Source organism: Urocampus carinirostris, chromosome 3 (assembly GCF_059441175.1).
Source record: "Urocampus carinirostris isolate Australia breed hairy pipefish chromosome 3, RoL_Ucar_1.0, whole genome shotgun sequence".
NCBI lineage: Eukaryota > Metazoa > Chordata > Actinopteri > Syngnathiformes > Syngnathidae > Urocampus > Urocampus carinirostris.
In genome coordinates, this window is record NC_142351.1 from 13,368,414 (window position 1) to 13,388,456 (window position 20,043).

Here is a 20,043-nt window from a genome sequence, read left to right on the forward strand (position 1 = left end):
CTGTCCTTCTGGGACGCAAACAGGGCTGTCCTCCCTGCCCTTTTTCCTGTTGCAATGAAAGCTTTGTCAGTGCCAGCCTCAAGTTCCCCAGTGGAAAGAGTCTTCAGCCATGGTGGAATCATTATGAGACCCCATCGAGCTCGGCTTGCAGATAAGACCCTGTCTAATCTTCTATTTTGCAAATGCAATACCTTGTAAAAAGGGAATGACTGATGGATATACAGTGACTGAGTGAGTGAGTTAATTTGTGTCATTGTGAGTGAGTGAGTGAGTGAGTGAGTGAGTGAGTGAGTGAGTGAGTGAGTGAGTGAGTGAGTGAGTGAGTGAGTGAGTGAGTGAGAGTGTGTGAGTGTGTGTGAGTGTGTGAGTGAGAGAGAGAGGAGAAATGTAACAAAGTTTAATAATAATAAGCTATTTGTTTTAGCTGTTATTTGTTTCCTCATAAAAAGGGATTGACTTATGGATATACTGTTTGAGTGAGTGACAGAAAGCGTGTGAGAGAGAAATCTGCAAAGAAAAGAGCAAGAGAAATGTGACAGTTTAATCCTCTGTAAGTTAGTATTTGTTTTAGCTGTTATTGTTACTTTGTAAAAGTAAAAAAAAAGTAAAAGTTTGGGTTTCGATCTACAGATCACTTTTTCTGTCAATAAATACCAAATACTGACGATATCACTGTTTGTTTGAGTCTATGATGTATTTTACTGAACATGAGTATTTAGGATACAAATATTTTATTACAGGTTAGGCACATTAGCCAAGGATGATTACTTGATTTCTTATATATTGCCTTTCACTTTATTAAGATCAGATTCTGAAGCTAAAATTACAACAGTACGCCAAAGGTGACTTGACTTGGACTTGACTTGACCTATTACAGGACTTGACTTGACTTGACTTGACACAGCCTGTGACTTGACTTGACTTGACTTGCCCAAGAAAAAAATACTTGGGACTTACTTGAGACTTGCACATGTGTGACTTGGTCCCATGTCTGTTAAATTCTATTCCATGTATCTATCTATCTATCTATCTATCTATCTATCTATCTATCTATCTATCTATCTATCTATCTATCTATCTATCCATCTATTTATCTATCTATTAATCTATCTATCTATCTATCTGTCTGTCTGTCTGTCTGTCTGTCTGTCTGTCTGTCTGTTTGCCTGCCTATCTATCTATCTATCTATCTATCTATCTATCTATCTATCTATCTATCTATCTATCTATCTATCTATCTATCTATCTATCTATCTATCTATCTATCTATCTATCTATCTATCTATCTATCTGTCTGGTTGTCTGTCTTTCTGTCTGTCTGTCTGTCTGTCTGTTTGCCTGCCTGCCTGCCTATCTATCTATCTATCTATCTATCTATCTATCTATCTACATACCTACCTACTTATCATATCCATCCATCAGTCCATCCATCCATCCATCCATCCATCTGTCCATCGACCAAACCAACCAAACTCCTTTTTTTTAGGCTCATGTTTTTTTTCCGCACAATACACAGTAACACCCTTACAGATCAACTGGAATACATGTTTACAGGCTATAACATTAATTAACACGCAAGATATGTTCGCCTGGAGCGGGTTGGGCGCCACCAGCCTGTACCTGCCCAAGACACACTACAGAACACGGTGCCCCTACGATGCCAGTGCAAGGGATCCAACCCACCAACGTCATTGCTCTTTACAGTATAAGAATGTCCTGCTAAGAATAAACAAATCGAGAAATCTGCAATGCAAAAAGCTGTACATTTAATAAGCGTGTAAGTCTCTCGAGGTATCCAATTGCGTTTTGATCAACTGAAAACCCCTGAAGCAAGGACAAGTCATGGAAATCTGAACTACATGCTCGGGTGGTGGAGTAGTGCAATTTAATGCTCGTGGGATTTTCAACGTGATTTGTGTTATACTGCCATCTAGATGGCCTTATGTTTGGCTCCACAGAGGGTTACATGTATTTTAGGGAATCACGTTGATTATACATTGTATTAGCATCAATTACAATTACAAGCTGGATTATCCTCATGTATTGTTTCTGACCTTTATTACTATGTTGGGCAAAAGGTCTGAGGTCCACTAACTCCCCTGTACAACAATCAATTTCCACGGTTCCAATTACACTTTATTTGGAAAAAATCCTGCCATTCTTATAACTGCCATACTTAGTTCCTGAAAATGTAAACTTTGAAGATTAATTAGCTCCCATTTACTTGCATTAAAACAAAACAAAAAAAAATATTATATACAGGGTTGGGTAGGGTTACTTTAACTGGATTACTTTCAATTACGGTACTTTTGGATTACTCCAATACCAAATATGCTAATAAAAGACAAAAGAAACTAAATATAAAAAAAAAATGATGACTCACAACACGTGGTAAGCTTTCTCTCCTGGCTTTGATCTCTTTGATGTCCGGCAAAACTAACATAAAATGCGACAGACACAAAATGAAAATAAATCCAAACAGCTTGCCAACATCATTTTTGCCGTTCCATGTATTCCGTTACTCCCCAAGCTTGCACAAAATTTTGTGATTTTATTCATATTTAGTTTCTTTTGTCTTTTATTAGCATATTTGGTATTGTAGTAATCCAAAAGTAATCGAAAGTAATCCAGTTAAAGTAACCCTACCCAACCCTGATTATATATAATAAGTAGAATATGTAATAAATACATAGATAAATAATATTTTCTCTTTTGAGCCTTTACAATGTGTTTATCTTGGAGTGCTACGTCTACTATCGTTGTAAACAATATTCACTACATTGTTAACAATGACAATGAAGACAACTTTAATTCTAATTCTAAATTGATTTTTGAGCATTGTTAATTACGTACAAATATTACCATAGATTAACTTTGTTTATCTGCTCATATTCATATAACTGTGACTATTATAAATAATAATAAGAACTATGTACAATGGTTTATGTATTTTGGATACTGGTAAATTATTAAAAAAGGTTACTGAGTATGTTGTCACCATAACATTAGTTTTCCAGCTATATTAAGTGTATTATTTGATCATTACAGCATTACTTCAATAATAACATTGCTCATTTAGTTTTAATAAATCCACTTATGTTCATCCCCGCATGAATGAAGTATTCACTTGCTGTATCATTTCATATCAGTACTTTCCCAGCTATTACATACACTTTTAATCAGTGCAACTTCTGCAGTCACTCAAACAGTGACTGTAGCCTTCAACCAGGAGAAGATGTCGTCAGGTTGTGTCCAACAGTCACTGGGCGTTTCGACCCTTAACCACAACGCCCTCGAGTTGGCAGGCCGGCAGTGATGGCCAGTCACTGCCCATCTTCTCCTGGTCCCCAGCTTAACTCCTCTCTCCTACTCCAGAGCCAACAAGAGGCTCTCTCCGCGGCTTCCCCCACCCTTTTGGAAGCTGCCTTTCTCTCCCTTCCACTTATTCCCAGAGCTGTTAATGTGTCCCATACAGACTGTGCTGGGAAGCCCCTGCACCCGACCTCCACTGGGAACAGCCAGGTCTGCCATCCCTGTCCATGCACTGTTGGACCAGCTCTTGATATTTGGTGTTTTTCCTTTCATGGGCTTCGCTGCATCCTTCTTCCCATGGTACAGTTAGCTCAATCAGGATGATTTTTTTTAGCCTCTTCTGACCAAATCACGATGTCTGGCCTGAAGAAAGTTTGGACTACCTGGGGAAAGTGTAATTTCCTTCCCAGGTCTACCTTCATCTCCCACGCCGGTGCTGTTTGCAGGAGGCTCTTTTTGGTCTTCTTGGAGGATGCTGGTTTCTCCCCTTCCCTGACGAACTGGATGGAATGTATTACACTGGGTTGAGGTTGGTGCTTCTTCCGCCTTTCCTGCTCCAAGATTTAAGCCAGTGCACTGAGGACCTTGTCATGGCGCCAGCGGTATCTGCCCTGGCTAAGAGCAATCTGGCATCCTGCCAGAATATGCGCCAGTGTCCCTCTCCCACCACATAGCCTGCACGTTGGGTCCTCCCTCAACCCCCACCTGTACAGGTTGGTTGGTGTTGGAAGAGTATCGTACACTGACCGGAGCAAGAAAGAGATCCGGAACGGTTCCAACCTCCAGAGTTCTGGCCAGGCGATCCTTCGCTTTGGTAGGTCCCACTTCGTCCAGGCTCCTTGGACTCCAAGCTCCACTGCCGTGGACCACCTGCCTTCCTCCTCCAGTTGACGGACCTCGGCCTGCACCATGTCTCTCCTCTGCCTTGGATCAGCTTTTGACCATTGCTGGAAATGAGTAGACCCTAATCCCTGACGCCCTACGCATGCATTTCCGATGAGATCTTTCAACCTCAGCCTGCCTTCTGCCTGATGTACTTGGCTGTCTGCTGCCCATTTACGCCCAATCTTGTAATCACGCCCGCGCCCCTAACCATCTCGTCGCTAGAATCTTTGAGCATCATGACCGCCCTACACTTGGCCACCTTGAACTCTTCCACTACCGAAGACAGGGTAAACTTAAACATTTAAATGCCCACCCCTGTTATGTATATTTTTCTCTTGCAGAAAAGACATTTCAAAATCAAAATAAGAAAACAGACCCTTACCCCAAAAAGGAACAATTAAAAAACAAGAAAAACACATAAAAAGGATCGCGAGTGACTCGTATAGCATACAGAGATAGACTAGTCAAGTGAAGTATTGTTTATTTGTATAGCCCTTAATCACAAGAAGTCTCAAAGGGCTGTACAGACAATACAGAGATTATCAACATGAAACATAGGTAATGACAGAGTTTAAAAAAAAATCCTTGTGAAAAAGTATTTGCCTGAAAAGATGGAAAAACAAATTTAGATGTAAAATATTTTAATGAATAACAGAATGAAAAAACGAATTAAATAAAAAATATCTTTAGGTATATATTGAAAAATATTTCATCTAATCTCATTAGGTACACCGCTTATCCTCAGTAGGGTCGCGGGGTTGCTGGAGCCCATCCCAGCAATCATCGGGCAGTGGGCATGGGACACCCTGAACTGGTTGCCAGCCAATCGCAGGGCACACGGGGACAGACAACTCACTCGCTCATTCACACCTAGGGACAATTTGGACCGGCCAATTCACCTGAAATGCATGTTTTTGGAATGTGGGAGGAAACCGGAGTGCCCGGAGGAAACCCACGCAAGCACGGGGAGAACATACAAACTCCGCACAGGAAGTCTGGAGCTGGATTTGAACCCACGCAGGAGGTTCCCAAGACATGAACTGTGCCGCACATGTGCTAACCACTGCGCCGCCGTGCTGCCCCTATTGAAAAATATAATCCAATAAAATACAGAATATAAAAATATTAATTATTTCAAATAAAGACAGTATTTGAAATAATTAAAGTAAGTCACTTTTGCACTCAGACTGTGATCCGAACACGGTAGTGGATCTTCCGCAGCGAGCGATGATTACTTTCAATTACTTTTGGATTACTCCAATACCAAATATGCTAATAAAAGACAGAAGAAACTTAATATGAATAAAATTACTAAATTTTGTGCAGGCTTGGGGAGTAACGGAATACATGGAACGGCAAAAATGATGTTGGCAAGCTGTTTAGATTTATTTTCATTTTGTTTCTGTCGCATTTTATGTTAGTTTTGCCGGAGATCAAAGAGATCAAAGCCAGGAGAGAAAGCTTACCACGTGTTGTGACTCATCATTTTATTCATATTTAGTTTATTTTGTCTTTTATTAGCATATTTGGTATAGGAGTAATCCAAAAGTAATTGAAAGTAATCCAGTTAAAGTAACCCTACCCAACCCTGCAAATAGGCATTTCGTGTCTAAAAAGTGCTATACAAATAAATGTTGGTTTCGTTATCGTAGTTATTTTTATTATTATTACAGCAATTCTTTTAATCTACATTTTAAAAAAATAAGCTCGTAATTAGATTTCTTGTGTAAAGCGAGAATGATTATCCACAAAAGAGGCGTGGCTATGGTGAGGTCAAAGTTGAATCAGTTCTGTCTGTTTTGCTAAGCAGTAGAGTGGAGTCCCATCGAACCTCGACGTCTTTTCCCTCTTCCCCGGATCCTTTTAAAAGTCCCTCCCGAACCTCTTTCCCCCTTCTTCCCTTATCACCCTACCCACTCCTTTGACACTCGTCGACGGACGCTTCGAGTAAGAAGTTCATTTATGGCACTTAAAGCGTTTTAGCTCTGTTTTACTTTAGCACTTTCACAGTACGTTCGAAGGCCGCGGGTGTTGACTATTTCCTGGAGGAGGCAACGTTTAAGCTAGCAAGCCGGATGGAAAACTACCGGTTATGCTAACACGTTAGCGACCTAGCTTGTCGCTGATATTTTTAACTATTTATTATAAAAATCATGTTAATAAGTAACAATTGATCGATCGTGTTGCAAATCAGGCAATTGTGATGCTTAAAATTTGGGTTGAATCGGCACGTCGTGAAGGTTGGACATCTGCTTGCGTGACTAACAGATCGTGATGTGGATTTATCTTTGATTGGAGGTGTTAGCGTGCTGCCTTGTAGTCCTTTACTACTTATCGAGAAGTGTTTGACACAAAACACTTCAATCTCAAATGATGTGCAAAGGGTTTACTCTTTCCGCATATTGTGTATCGCGGAGCTCTCTGGTACCATGAAATAGATGGCGCCCTTCGCATACAGGGGCTCATTGTACTGCTGTGAATAAGTGGACTCGCGCCAGTCTAATGTGAATTACGGCAGTTAGATATCTCACTGTCTATAACGTCGTCATGGCAAAGACACGTTTTCTTGTTCATCTATAGAACATCTTTGTAGTGAAAGACAAGGGCGGCAGTAGCTCAGGTGGTAGAGCGTTCGTCTTTGGATCAAGGGATCCCAGTTCGAATCCCGTCTCGCCCGTGTTACATGTCGAAGTGTCCTTGGGTAAGACACTGAACCCTTAATACCCCCAATAAGCAGGTTAGCGCCTTACATGGCTGCAGGGCCGCTATTGGGAAATGTGGAGCACATTGTAAAGCGCTTTGGGAAGTCATTGACTTGAAAAGCGCTATATAAAATATAAAATGCAGATCAAAGACTTTGAAACTTTTGACATACGTTTCCGTAATTCATACATATAGAATAGAAGAAAAGAACCTCATCATATCAACCTCATCCAGTAAATTCTTCTCTTCTAATTCAATTGTTCTTCTTATTAGTGATTGCATTTCGCCTTTCAAGTGATAAAAATCCTTACAAACACAAGGGGGCACCTATTTACTCACAGCAAGACTGTCTATGTAAAATAAAAACAAAATCGTTTGTATTGACTAGTTTCTTTTATTTGGCAAATAAACAACACAAAATCTTTCTTGATTCTTTCAAGTCATGTTTATTTTTATAGCCTTTAATCACAATGAGTCTCAAATGGCTGCACAGACTCCTACAAACTAGTAATATGCCATCTGATCTAAAACTTACACGAGCAGTTCTATAGCACATGAATAACCTATATTTTATGTTGACAATAACTGTGTATTATTTATTGTTGCAACATCCATTGCAGCCTGGCCATCCTGGAAGGGGGATTAACTCATGTGCAGTCCCTTCTCAAGGTTTCTTCATTTTCCTCATGTTAAGGTTATTGAGTTTTTCCTTGCTCTCATGTAGGTTTTTAGATCAGGGGATGGTGCTGCCCTTTGAGACTCTTTGTGATTAAGGGCTATTCAAATAAACATGTCCTGACTTGACTTAAATTCAGTGTTTCTTATTAAACATAGCAGTAATTGTTTGTAACATAGTGTGTGTGCTTTTGCAGGCATTTGGCCTGAGACTAAAGATTCACTTCCGTCTGTCACAGTCAGCTACATCAATGGACTCAAGCTTGGTTGAAGGAGGACTTAATGTCACCTTAACTATCAGGTTACTCATGCATGGAAAGGTGAGTCTGTATGCAAATGATTCGCCTTGTTGTCTTACTGTGTGTGCACTTGTCACTTAATTTGTACATATTTCTATCGTAGGAGGTTGGAAGTATCATTGGCAAGGTACAGTATTTTCCCTTTAAATCAGTGATCTGCAACTTTCCTGTAACGCGGACCGGTTTGATGTCTGACAATATTCTCTTATAACATTGGTAAACTTTGAGGTTTTTGTGGGGTGAACAAATGCGTGTGTACACGAATAAAAGCGGTAAAGTGCAGCCTGGTACCAAACAACTCGCGACCCAGTACCGGTCCGCGGCATAGTGGTTGCAGACCACTCAAGATGATAGATGTATCTAATTTTCAGTGCTCCAGTTTGCTTAGTGAATGTTATTTTTCAATGGCAGAAAGGGGAGTCTGTTAAGAAAATGAGAGAGGAGGTAAGATAACATAAAAAAATCGAGACACCTTTATTTGTCTATGATTCTGCATTATGATTTTCTACATTGCTCGTCTGTGTGCAGAGTGGAGCTCGCATCAACATCTCTGAGGGGAACTGTCCAGAGAGGATCATTACCCTCGCAGGTCCTACCACCTCTATTTTCAAAGCGTTTTCTATGATCATTGAAAAATTGGAGGAGGTATGTATTACTAAACTGCTTTTGAAGATGAAGCAAGATTCTACTGGTTTACTTAAAGATGAACTTTCCCCCTCAGGACATCAGTACCTCAATGACTAACAGTACAGCCACCAGCAAACCACCCGTCACCATGCGCCTCGTCGTGCCTGCCAGCCAGTGTGGCTCGCTCATCGGCAAAGGGGGCTGTAAGATTAAAGAAATTAGAGAGGTGCACACAGTCTTACTCCTCTACACATTCGATCTGCTGCACTCGCTTGAGTGTCCTTTCATGTTTCTTTGTATTTTATAATTGTTTGTAAGAGGAAAACTAACCAAGTGCTCAGCATATTCGGGATTGACAGAATAACAATATTTTTGTATGTTTCCTCTAAACGAATAATTTCTTTATGCATTGTCCACAGAAATTATAGTTGGCATGCCCCAATATGGGACTGTTTATCCACCACTTTGGTAGTCATTTCACAAACGTTTTTACCCCATCCTTGTTGCCCTAAATATCACGCTTTTTCCACAAGGGATTGGAATCCTTGAGTAGCTCACAATTCAATTACAAATCAGGGAGAATAATTCGATTGTGGTTTGATTGTTGAAGCATTTTATTTTGCATCATTTTCCCCTTACAATGAGATGTGATATTTTATTTTAATTCAGGTGCAATTTCCAGTCCCAAAGTTCACACTACCTGCACATTAGGAATGAATAATTGTATGCCCAATGAGTGCCACTAGACTTAAATATAGAATTGCAGCAATATGTCTAACATGACTGTTTTGCTTGAAGGGCAATGATTGAAGGTAATTATTTTTAATATCCCGAGTTGCTTGGATGATTGACCATACAGTAGTAAAGTTTTCTTAATTGTAGGAAATTTCAGTCATAAAGGGACATTTTGTATTATTTAGCGCCTCCTAGCAATAAAATAATAAATATGTTATATATATTACAAACAAATCATTGAAATAATAAGTAACTATACATGGGCTATCAAAGTTAATTTTTTTTTAAATACTCCTAGTTTGGGAAATTTGTATTTACATAACATGCGGCTCACCTAGAGAGAGCCGACACGATTTTCCGCCATCTTGCTGTCAAGGGTACTCCCAGAAATTTTGTGAAAGGCTGGACAAAAAAAATGTTACGTTTTGGTGTTTGAGTGTCTGTAGTTTGTATTATTACTTGTACTTTTTAGCACTCATTTTAGTTGCACGACACAATACGGCAACATCTAGTAGTCAAATATTAAACTGGGCCCTTTTAAAGGTGTGTCTGTAGAGTATTTCATGCTTTAATTTTCTATAACTGTTATTACCGATGATCCTCACTAAGCTTGCACTTTTTTCAAGTTGCTTTTGCTTTGAAAATGTTTGTGTACAGTCAGCAGGAGCTCAGGTACAAGTAGCAGGGGACATGTTGCCCAACTCAACGGAACGTGCTATCACAGTTGCAGGGACGCCACAGTCCATCATTGAGTGTGTGAAGCAGATCTGTGTTGTCATGCTTGAGGTAAAACAACAACTATGTAAAATTGCTTTGAGATCAATTGTGCAGTGACGTCACTTAGATTCACTTGTGAATTCAATTTGTAACTGTTTCTGCCCAGTCCCCTCCGAAAGGGGTTACGATCCCATACCGACCCAAACCCTCAGGCTCTCCTGTCATCTTTGCAGGTGGTCAGGTAAGATGTTTGTTTTTACTGTTTGCCAGCTTTTTAGATGTGTTAAGGTTCACAAATTTGAACGTACAGTTGATTGCATGGCTCGCAAATGAACATGCTAAATCAAGTAAGCCACCCAATTATTGGTTGGACTCGATCCAAAGCTGTTAACTGATTGCGGTGTATTTCATAAAGTTAACATTTGTGCTGAATTGTAGATGTAAGTGAGTAAATCAAACATATTAGCCAATATCTTTGACTTGTATGATGAGTTTGATGATGATGATGGCAATGAATAACCTGGCTTGGACAAAAATGAAACTACGCTTTTATAAGCAAAAGTATTAAATGCGAATAGTCAGTTACTTATTCCTCCTTCTGTCACTTTTGCATCCTCATTAAAGTGTGGAAACTTATAAACGCATGGGTAGTTTTAGTTATAGCAGAACAGTCTTTTCATCTGTTATTTTGACATGGATCAGATAACATTTGATGGTAATTTCATGCATAAATGTGAGGAATTTCAAAAGTTTCAGATAATTCTTAATACCATTCTAAATTGCCACCTGCAGATTGTAAAAGTTGGGCCAGTATTCTCTGTATTCCTTAAGCACAACTCACCATAAGTGGGACGTAAGATGCATAAGTATCTCCACGCTGCATAAACGGGTTAACAATTTGGATGTGTTGTGACTGCACAAACACGACGACTATTGCGACTGAAGGACAAAAACCTTGCACATCCTAACACTGACTCTAGCCATCATTTTTCACATTACACTAGACACTGCTTCACTGGTCCTTTATGTGCAGGACAGCAAGCACGTAAAGTCAGGCTTGATGCGACTCCGAAAATGTGTGTTTTAGTTTGTTGTCCAGCCAGAATATTGTTCTTTTGCTGTTTTGGATCAAGGTAGCCATCTTAGCAATTTAGAGTGTGCATGATTTGGTTCTGCGAGAACCCAAAGGCCGGATGACTGTTGGATATTAATATCCGCTCTGTGGGAGATTGCCACAACCTCTGAAGTGTGTTTCTCTCTTTTCAGGCATATGCTGTCCAAGGACAGCACGCCATTCCTCAGCCTGATGTAAGTGAAGGGCCCTCTGTAAGTGATCCAATATATTTGCAGGTTTGGTCCCAAGATGATTCATCATAGTATTTTAGTCACCTTCCTCTCACATTTCCACCCAAAACATGTATAAGACCAGATTTGAATTGATGTCACTATTTAAGAATAAATGACCCATTTCATATATTCCTCTCATTGTCGCTTGGCTTTAATAGTTAACTTAATGAATTCTGTGTTTGTTGTCTTGTCTGTCACTATCTCTGCTCCTCAGCTCACCAAACTTCACCAGCTGGCTATGCAGCAGAGCCCTTTTCCCATTGCGCACGGCAACCAGGGCTTCCAGGGTAGGTGGGCAGTCACTGCTTTTGAATTATCACCAAATGTTGTAGTCTTTGACAGTGCTTTGTTTGTTATTATTTAGCTGGAATGGACGCCTCTGCACAAGCCGGCTCGCATGAACTTACTATTCCAAACGACGTAAATGCTAACTGTTTTCAGCAACGCAGTTTTTAGATGGTATCTTTCCTTGTTCTCACTCTGTGCTCACCTCTGGTTCTCTCAGCTCATCGGCTGCATCATTGGACGTCAGGGTTCAAAGATCAACGAGATCCGTCAGATGTCTGGCGCTCAGATCAAAATTGCCAACCCTGTGGAAGGTTCCACTGATAGACAGGTCACCATCAGTGGCTCACATGCCAGCATCAATCTGGCGGAGTACCTGATCAATGCTCGGTAAGGATTGACTCCACACCAAGCATAATTGTGAATATTTTTAGCCAATAGGATAGATGCACAGATGGTATTTTTGTTAGCCTATTTTTCAATGTCAAATTCCAAATTAGTCGAACCGTGTTTTTCATAAACCCCACGAACACTTGGCGCCCACTGCGTGCGACACCACTGGCGATCGGCATTTTGCTTTTGGAGTCCGGTGTGTCGAGGACACTTTTCGGATGAAAATGGCGCCAATGGCATCAATAATCAATTTCCTTATCATTTGAGTCATTGTAAGGTAGCTGGCGATTCTTTTAATTGTAGAGGAATAATGAAAAGAGAATGCAATTTGGTCTGATAACCCAGAAACCGTCGATGACAATAACGCAAAAAGATGACTTCTCACGTCTGTGTTGCAATTTGGCACTATTGTCTACTGTAATGTGGCGCTGGCGCTGTTGTCTGAAAATATTTGGCTCACATTTTATGTGACGCAGCACTCATTAGGTTATTTATTTTTCCGGCACAGTACTTACTATATGCTTGTCTTCGTAATCACTATCTGACTCTGTGGTAGTCGCTAAATAATTACGAAAACACGGGACAAAAATAACTTACAGTAGAGCTAAAAGCGGCTTCAGGTGTGTGAAGGCCTGACATTCTGCAGCCGAAGAAGCTAACGCCAAATTGTCCACGCAGTTGGTGCCGGTTTTGCACCAGGTTTAGCTGTTTCAAATACTAAAAGTGAAGCTTTGTTTTTTTTTTTTTTTGTTGTTGTGTTTCACCCAGGCTCACTTCTGAAGCTGCTGGACTCGCAGCCAACTGACATGGAGGATACTCAACAGCGTCTATTGTTTCCCCCGCCCCAACTTTTTACCAAGAGGTCCCTTATTGAACTTCATGCAAAAATAATGGGAACTCGTGGTCTTCTCTACTTTGGGTTCTATGCGCCTCTGTTGTAACGTTGACATCACGATCACGGTGTTTTATTTATTAAGTATGAAATTCGCATTACAATAATTTCTAAAGACTTCTGGGGTTTTCGTTCTTTTTGCTGTAATCTTTATAGTCTCGATAAAGGTTCAAATGTTTTAGAAAAATCTGAAAATGCATAAATCTTTTTTATGTCAGATTTTTCCTAGAAAATGTAAAATGAAGAAAAAATTCCTCAACATTCTAGATGGACTGTTTCCCTTCCCTTTTGAATATATTTATTTTTATTTAAGACTGCTCCTTGAAAGAAGAGAATCTATTAATTATATTTGGAGCTGTGCTTCTTGAGCATTGCATTTTGGGTTTGGCGGGTTTTTAACGGGTCAAAATGGCCTCAGTTGAAGTTGAATGCAAGATTTTTAAACTGTTAGGTATCACCTTCTGAGTCATTGTCATTCCTGTGTTACATGAATTCTATTTCTTGACCTGAATTTGGACTTTACTTTTGTATTGCGATCACATGTGGGCATGTGGGGCTTTGTTTCTAGGAATGGGCCTAAACAAGTGGGAAATTTATTATTTTATTTTTGAACAATTACTAAAAAACATATAAGCAATGAAAATGAAATGTTTGTTTTAAATCGAGAAACCATTTTGTTTTCTTAACTGCTGGGCTGGGGAATGCTGCAAGACTAAAAAATACATGTTAGTCTTCAAAAGTGTGTCATGCTAAGGTAATAAATTATTACATACTAGAAAAGAAGTTAATAATAGAATAACACTAGTTTCCTGTTGTCTTTTGTTTTTGCCTGGGTCACATTTTAATTTGTCATTCTTTGCAGTATGAAGACATTCACGTTTTGTGCACGACCTCAACCTATTGTAGATATGAGTGCAGTTAAATTGTTGAAGACGTACAAATCCAGAAATAAAGGATGTGAGATGCTTGAATTAAAATTTTACTTTTTATTTAAAAGAACAAACATGGGACATTGTCATGCTTAGCTTAAAATATAACCGATTCATTTCTGTCACCATTTTTTATGGAGTGTGGGCTACAACATAAATTGTAGCTGTAGATTTGAAATATTCTTTATTGTTTCCAACCCTAAGTGAGCAAAATGTCAAGTGCTCTAATGTACTGGTACAATTTAGTATAATTCACTCATTGTTGGCCTGTTTGTGTAGTCATTAATATGAATTGTACTACTTGTAGAAATGTACTTGAAATACTACTCAAGTAGTAAAATCGTTTGTATTTATATAGCGCTTTTCAAGTCAATGAAGACTTTCCAAAGCGCATTTACAATGTGCACTTTTCCCTTTTACACACTAACTAACCCAGGGGTGTCAAACTCATTTTAACTCGGGGGCCACACCATAGAACGAACATTCTGTCGGGGGCCGGACAAGTATATTAAAAAGAAAGAAAAAGAGAGATAAAGAAATAAGAGAAAGAGAGAGGGAAACGGAAAGAGGGGTGGACAAAGAGAGAGAGGGAGAGAGCGTGAGAAAGAAAAGATAAAAAGTCGTGAGAGCGGGGAAAAGAAAGGGAAGAAAGAAATCCAAAGAAATAGACAGAAGGAGAGAAAAGAGAAAAGAAAGCGCGAAGAGTATGAAGAGAGAAAGAGAAAAGGAAAAAGGTAGTTAGAGAAAAAGAGGTTAAAAGACAGAAAGAGACAAAGAGCATCAAAGGAAGAGAAAAAGAGACACAGAGAGTGAAAGAGACAGAGTGGGAGAAAAGGGGTGGAAGAGAGAGAGAGAGAGAGAAAAGGGGTGGAAAAGAGAAGGAAAGAGAGAGAGAAATAAAGAGAGAGAAAGAAATACAAGTACAGGGTCTTTGAGGCACCTGGCTTTGGCAACATCAAGTGGACATATTTCAAACTGCAGCTTGTTTTTCTCTTGTGCTTCTCCGAGTGTTTAGCGGGCCTGATCTTGCCCGCGGGCCGCCTGTTTGACACCTGGGAACTAACCGATAGCAGCGTCACCCATGCAAGGCAACTACCTGCTCATCGGATGAATTAGGGATTCGGTGTCTTGCCCAAGGACACGTCGACATATAACACGGAGGAGCTGGGAATCGAACCCTTGTCCTCTTGATCCCAAGGTGAGCGCGCTACCTCCTGAGCTAGTGCCCCATAATAGTCAAATACAAGTGAAAACGTATTGCGTTTGAGTTTATGGGCGAAAAAAACACTAGTATATTCAGTTCCATTCACAAGTAATTTAAACTGGATTTTTGATGAAAATACCGTATTTTCCGCACTATAAGGCGCACCTAAAAGCCTTTATTTTTTTTCAAAAACTGACAATGCGCCTTATAATACAGTGCGCTTTATATATGGATCAATATTAAGTCGCCAAGTCTTGCAACTAATGAAAGCAACCGCCGACTAGATTTTCCCCCGAAGGCGAAGTCGTCCGCGGTGTATGCTGGGATTTATATACCAGCGTTTCATTGGCTAACCAATGTGTCAATCATCATTTGAATCGATCACTATTGGCTAAAGTTATTCGGAGGTAAAGGGGGCGGATCCTTTTGATCATTTACAGGCTCGCATAGGCTAAAGGGGCGAAACAAAGCCTGCAATTGGCCGAAAAAGATGAATGTGAATAGCATGTTGGGTTAACGGCATAGAGAAAACAGTATTTTACTTTTCTGTACTGTATTTGTAAATATTTTACTCTCCTGGATTTACTACACTCACGGATATAAGAGGACCATGGTTGCACATTATTATTGAACACAACGACTTCGGTGAGCTACTCCGGCTATATATTTTCCCAGTATCTTGTTTCAGAGTGATATCGATGTTTCTGTGATGGGTCTTTTTTTTTTTAATTAAACTCAATTCCAAGTGTTTATTGTCATATGCACAGTAAAGTTGCGAGCGAAAAAGAAAATAGAAACTAAGGAATGGTTGGCATTTCTTGAATCCCAAGACTTTAACCTTCCGAATGATATTTGGAACGATGCATTTGAGTGACATCGTACGGACACCGCATCCGCACGTGTCTACGACACTTATTTGCTTCTTTGCAAGCTTTCGGAATGTTAAGGGGGTAATCAGTTTGACTGAACTATCTGACTGTTTTGTCGACGTTCCCATTGTAGCGCCTTATAATCCGGTGGGCCTCATGTATGGAAGATATAGGACCAAAAACTATTTTTTGGGGGTGCCCCCTATAGTGCGGAAAATTCAGTAGTCGTTCAATGTGGTTTCTTTTTCAGACTTGCTTTTGACACTATGGACCATAATATCTTACTAGAAACGGTTGGAAAAATGGATTGGTCTCAGGAACCGTTCTCTTATGGTTCAGATCCTACCTCTCAGATAGGGTCTAGCTAAAACCTTTAGTCGAAGGCCAAGAAAAATTTCAGATTAGCAGCGCTGAAAGAGAGAACAGCCGAACTAAAGCTACAGACAACCTCCTATATATCCATCTATCGACCGTGAAGGAAATAAGTATTTAAACACCCTGCTATTTTTCCCACTTAGAAATTATGGAGGCATCTGAAATTTTTATCGCAGGTGCACGTCCACTTTGAGAGAGATAAACTAAAAAGAAAAATCCAGAAATCACAATGCATGATTTTTTTTAAAGATCTATTTGTGTGATATAGCTGCAATAAGTTTTTGTGAACACTTGAGAAAAGGAATGTTAATATTTGGTACAGTAGCCATTGTTTGCTATTACAGTGGTCAAACGTTCCCTGTAGTCTTTCAACAGGTTTGCACACTGCAGGAGGGATCTTGGCCCACTCCTCCACACAGATCTTCTCTAAAACAGTCAGGTTTCTGGGCTATCGCCGAGAAACACGGAGTTTGAGCAACTGCCAAAGATTTTAGATTGGTTTCATGTCTGAAACTGGCTGGGCCATGCTAGAACCTTGATATGCTTCTTACGGAGCCACTCCTCGGTTTTCCTGGCTGTATGCTTCAGGTCTTTGTCATGTTGGAACATCCAGAACTGAAGAAAATTGAGTTATTTGGAAATAATACAGCATTCCAAAACCAACATTGCTGGTGCTTCCATTTTGCTGTGTCCAGTGCATCTACTGGCAATCTTATACATTTTTCAAGTCGCATGGATTCACAGAATCATTAGATACCCACGAACAATGTTCAAGAATCGATAACAAAGTCAATGTTGCGCCTGGGATGTCTACTTCAACTGGACAACCACCCTTAACATAACTGCACCCATGCAGAGGAGCAAGTATTATGTTTTGGGATGGCAATGTCAGTCTCCAGACCTTAACATTGGTGAAAAACTGTTGTTGAGGGCAGCACGGTGGAGCAGTGGTTAGCGCCTGTGCGGCACAGTTCTGAGGTCATGAGATCGAACCTCCTGTGTGGAATTTGCATGTTCTCCCCTCCGGGCGTTCCGGTTTCCTTCCACATTCCAAAACCATGCATGTCAGGTTGATAGCCCTTAATCCAAAATTGTCCCTAGGTGCGAATGAGCGAGTGAGTTGTCTGTCCCTGTGTGCCCTGCGACTGGCTGGCAACCAGTTCAGGGTGTCCCCTGCTCACTGCCCGAGGATGGCTGAGATGGGCTCCGGTACCCCCGCGACCCTACTGAGGATAAGCGGTGCAGATAAGGGGTGGATGGATGTTGTGTTAGATAAAGCAGACCCTCCATGCTCCTAAACTAAAAACCCCGACTACACCAGAGAGAACCTATTTTTGTTTTCTTCTTTTGTTCTCCATTTTTCTTTTATTTGTTTCTTTATTACATCCCAAGCCTTTATTTTTCTGGCTTTATGCCCTTTCTTATTTCTTTCCCTGCTCTTTTTTCATTACTCTCTTTACCCTCTTTTCTTTTTCTTTTTTTGGGTCTAGTCAAGGCAAGTCATTTTTATTTGTATAGCCCTTAATCAAAATTAGTCTCAAAGGGCTACAGATTATTGCAAACCACAGACTATTATTACACCATCCCCTGATCTAAAACCTACATGAGGGCAAGGACAAACTCAAAAACCTCAACATGAGGAAAATGATGATTTTCTTTCCTTAGCTTTTTAATTGTATTTGCTTTATCAACCCCCACCCCCACCGCCTTTTTCAAATCATTTTGTGCCTGATGTTACATCATAACTGTTACTATATGGAAGGAAGCAACAAAAACAACCTGAAGAGCCGTTTGGGAGCCGAAAGAGTAGAGGTGAAAGAGCCGCTTCTCGAAATAGAGATGGAAACTATCGTTGAGTAGTCACGTTGATGAGAAATGGCATGTAGAGCACAGGTGTCAAACAAGCGGCCCGCGGGCCAGATCAGGCTTGTAAGGGATTGAATCCGGCCCGTGAGACAACACCCAGAGAAGCGCAAGAGAAAAACAAGCTGCAGGTTGAAATATGTCAACTTGATGTTGCCAAAGCCAGGTGCCTGTCACAAAGACACAGTGCTTGTATTTATTTCTCTCTCTCTCTCTCTCTCTTTTCCACCCCTTTTCTCCCTCTCTCTGTCTCTGTCTCTTTCACTCTCTGTGTCTCTCTTTTTCTCTTCCTTTGTTGCTCTTTGTCTCTCTCTCTCTCTGTGTCTTTTTAACTTCGTTTGCTCTAATTTCCTTTTTTCCTTTTCTCTCTTTTCTCTTTCTCTCTTCATACCCTTTGCGCTTTCTTTTCTCTTTTCTCTCCTTCTGTCTTTCTATTTCTCTTTGGATTTCTTTCTTCCTCTCCCTTTCTTTTCCCCCTCTCTCACGACTTTTTATCTTTTGTTTCTCACGCTCTCTCCCTCTCTCTTTTTCTCTCTTTGTCCCGCCCTCTCTCCTTTTCCCTCCTTCTTTCTCTTATTTCTTTATCTCTCTTTTTCTTTCTCTTTACAGAAGGTTTGTTCTATCGTGTGGCCCCCGAGTTCAAATGAGTTTGACACCGCTGATCTAGAGAGTGCAGGTGATCAATAAAAAAACCACGTTCGTGTCTTTATGTTGAAATATATTTGTAATAAAGAATGATGCCTCTCTAGCCATTCCATCCCCATCCCACCCCGACCCCTCCTGGCACAATAATTCTTCCCACTTGCACGCTTTCTTTACTCAATTTCGTTTTCTTGCCGACGTTGAATACAAAATACCACGTTTAAAGCACACTGCTTGTGGAATCCGAGTGTTTTTTACCCGCAGGCACTGTAGTTCTGTCAGAATTCGCGATTTCGAGCCCTGGTTTTTAGGCGCTGGATAGATTTTCCTGTGCGCAGATTGAAAGGAACACCGCTTCCCCTCTCTGCTTATAGCAGGGGTCTCAAACTCAATAGAGTTGGGGTCTGCTGAAGCTTGGATCCGGGTGAGGTTGGGCAAAAGGGGGTTTTCCACCCCAAAAAGCGCTGATTAAAACATTCTTCTGTTCTTACAGGAACAGTGTTTAGATCTGTCCACTAGATGATCATTATTTAGTTACATTTGAGGTGCTAGCTAAATGTAGTACCAAAAAAACTGAAGGATTCACTGGACGCAATATAAGCACGGGCACAGTTTCTGAGCTCTCCGATATTCTTCCAGGAGCAGTTGCGTCCTTTCCTTCCTACATAGGCTCCATCGAACCACTCCTAAATGAATTCAACGCTACCCTGGCCAATGCCCTGCACTTCCCTCTGAGATCCGATCTGCAACCTCGGTGGAAATGTTTAAATCTAGGCTTAAAACTCACTTCTACTCTATAGCATACGAATAACCTAAACTTCTTATATGTAATAACTTGTGAAGCCCTTAGAGACTAATTGTGATTAAGGGCTATACAAATAAAAATGACTTGACTTGACTTGACATGACGCTGAAATGTGTAGTGCCACGAAAAATGAGTCCAAGGGAAACTCCAAACTATGGAGACTGAAAGTGAGGAAAAAGCACGATTTTCTTCCAATATTACTATATAATTTACAAAGAAAAAAAGACAAAAAGAAGGGAATTTAAAATAAAAAAAGAAATCAAAATCGAGAAGAAAAAATAAGAAAAAGAGGCAAAAATGAAAACGGGAATAACAAGAAAAGCAGGTAAAAAAAAACTCCCGGGTTGATAAAGGGGCCCATGCTGTAACCTATGGCTCTATGGCTATCGTTCTTCCAACATCGAATAAGGATATCCCTAACGTCTAGAAATCAGACTATTTAGAAAACCTACTGCTCCTAACATTTTCTATCTATCAAGCTACCTT

At 40.3% G+C, this 20,043-nt stretch overlaps 1 protein-coding gene across 3 annotated transcripts; it reads left to right on the forward strand.

Annotated features, from left to right (window-relative positions):
* Nucleotides 1-5,977: 5,977 nt before the first annotated feature.
* Nucleotides 5,978-13,847, forward strand: pcbp2 (poly(rC) binding protein 2). 3 transcript variants are annotated; one of them, XM_088330762.1, is made up of 13 exons: nucleotides 5,978-6,144; nucleotides 7,773-7,895; nucleotides 7,978-8,001; nucleotides 8,286-8,318; nucleotides 8,403-8,519; nucleotides 8,596-8,727; nucleotides 9,894-10,022; nucleotides 10,120-10,194; nucleotides 11,220-11,303; nucleotides 11,515-11,587; nucleotides 11,665-11,720; nucleotides 11,806-11,975; nucleotides 12,747-13,847. In XM_088330762.1, exons 2-13 carry the CDS (start codon nucleotides 7,827-7,829, stop codon nucleotides 12,781-12,783), a joined length of 999 nt encoding a protein of 332 aa, XP_088186888.1. In that variant the 5' UTR covers nucleotides 5,978-6,144; nucleotides 7,773-7,826; the 3' UTR covers nucleotides 12,784-13,847. The 3 variants fall into 3 exon arrangements, with proteins under 3 accessions (XP_088186888.1, XP_088186889.1, XP_088186890.1); XM_088330763.1 differs by having other exon boundaries at nucleotides 11,220-11,279; XM_088330764.1 differs by having other exon boundaries at nucleotides 11,220-11,261.
* The last annotated feature ends 6,196 nt before the right edge of the window (nucleotides 13,848-20,043 follow it).

Coding starts and splice junctions, on each gene's coding strand:
- pcbp2 (XM_088330762.1), top strand. CDS start 7,827: ATGGACTCAAGCTTGGTTGAAGGAGGACTTAATGTCACCTTAACTATC. Junction 7,896..7,977: donor GGTTACTCATGCATGGAAAG/GTGAGTCTGTAT, acceptor TTTCTATCGTAG/GAGGTTGGAAGTATCATTGG. Junction 8,319..8,402: donor TTAAGAAAATGAGAGAGGAG/GTAAGATAACAT, acceptor GTCTGTGTGCAG/AGTGGAGCTCGCATCAACAT.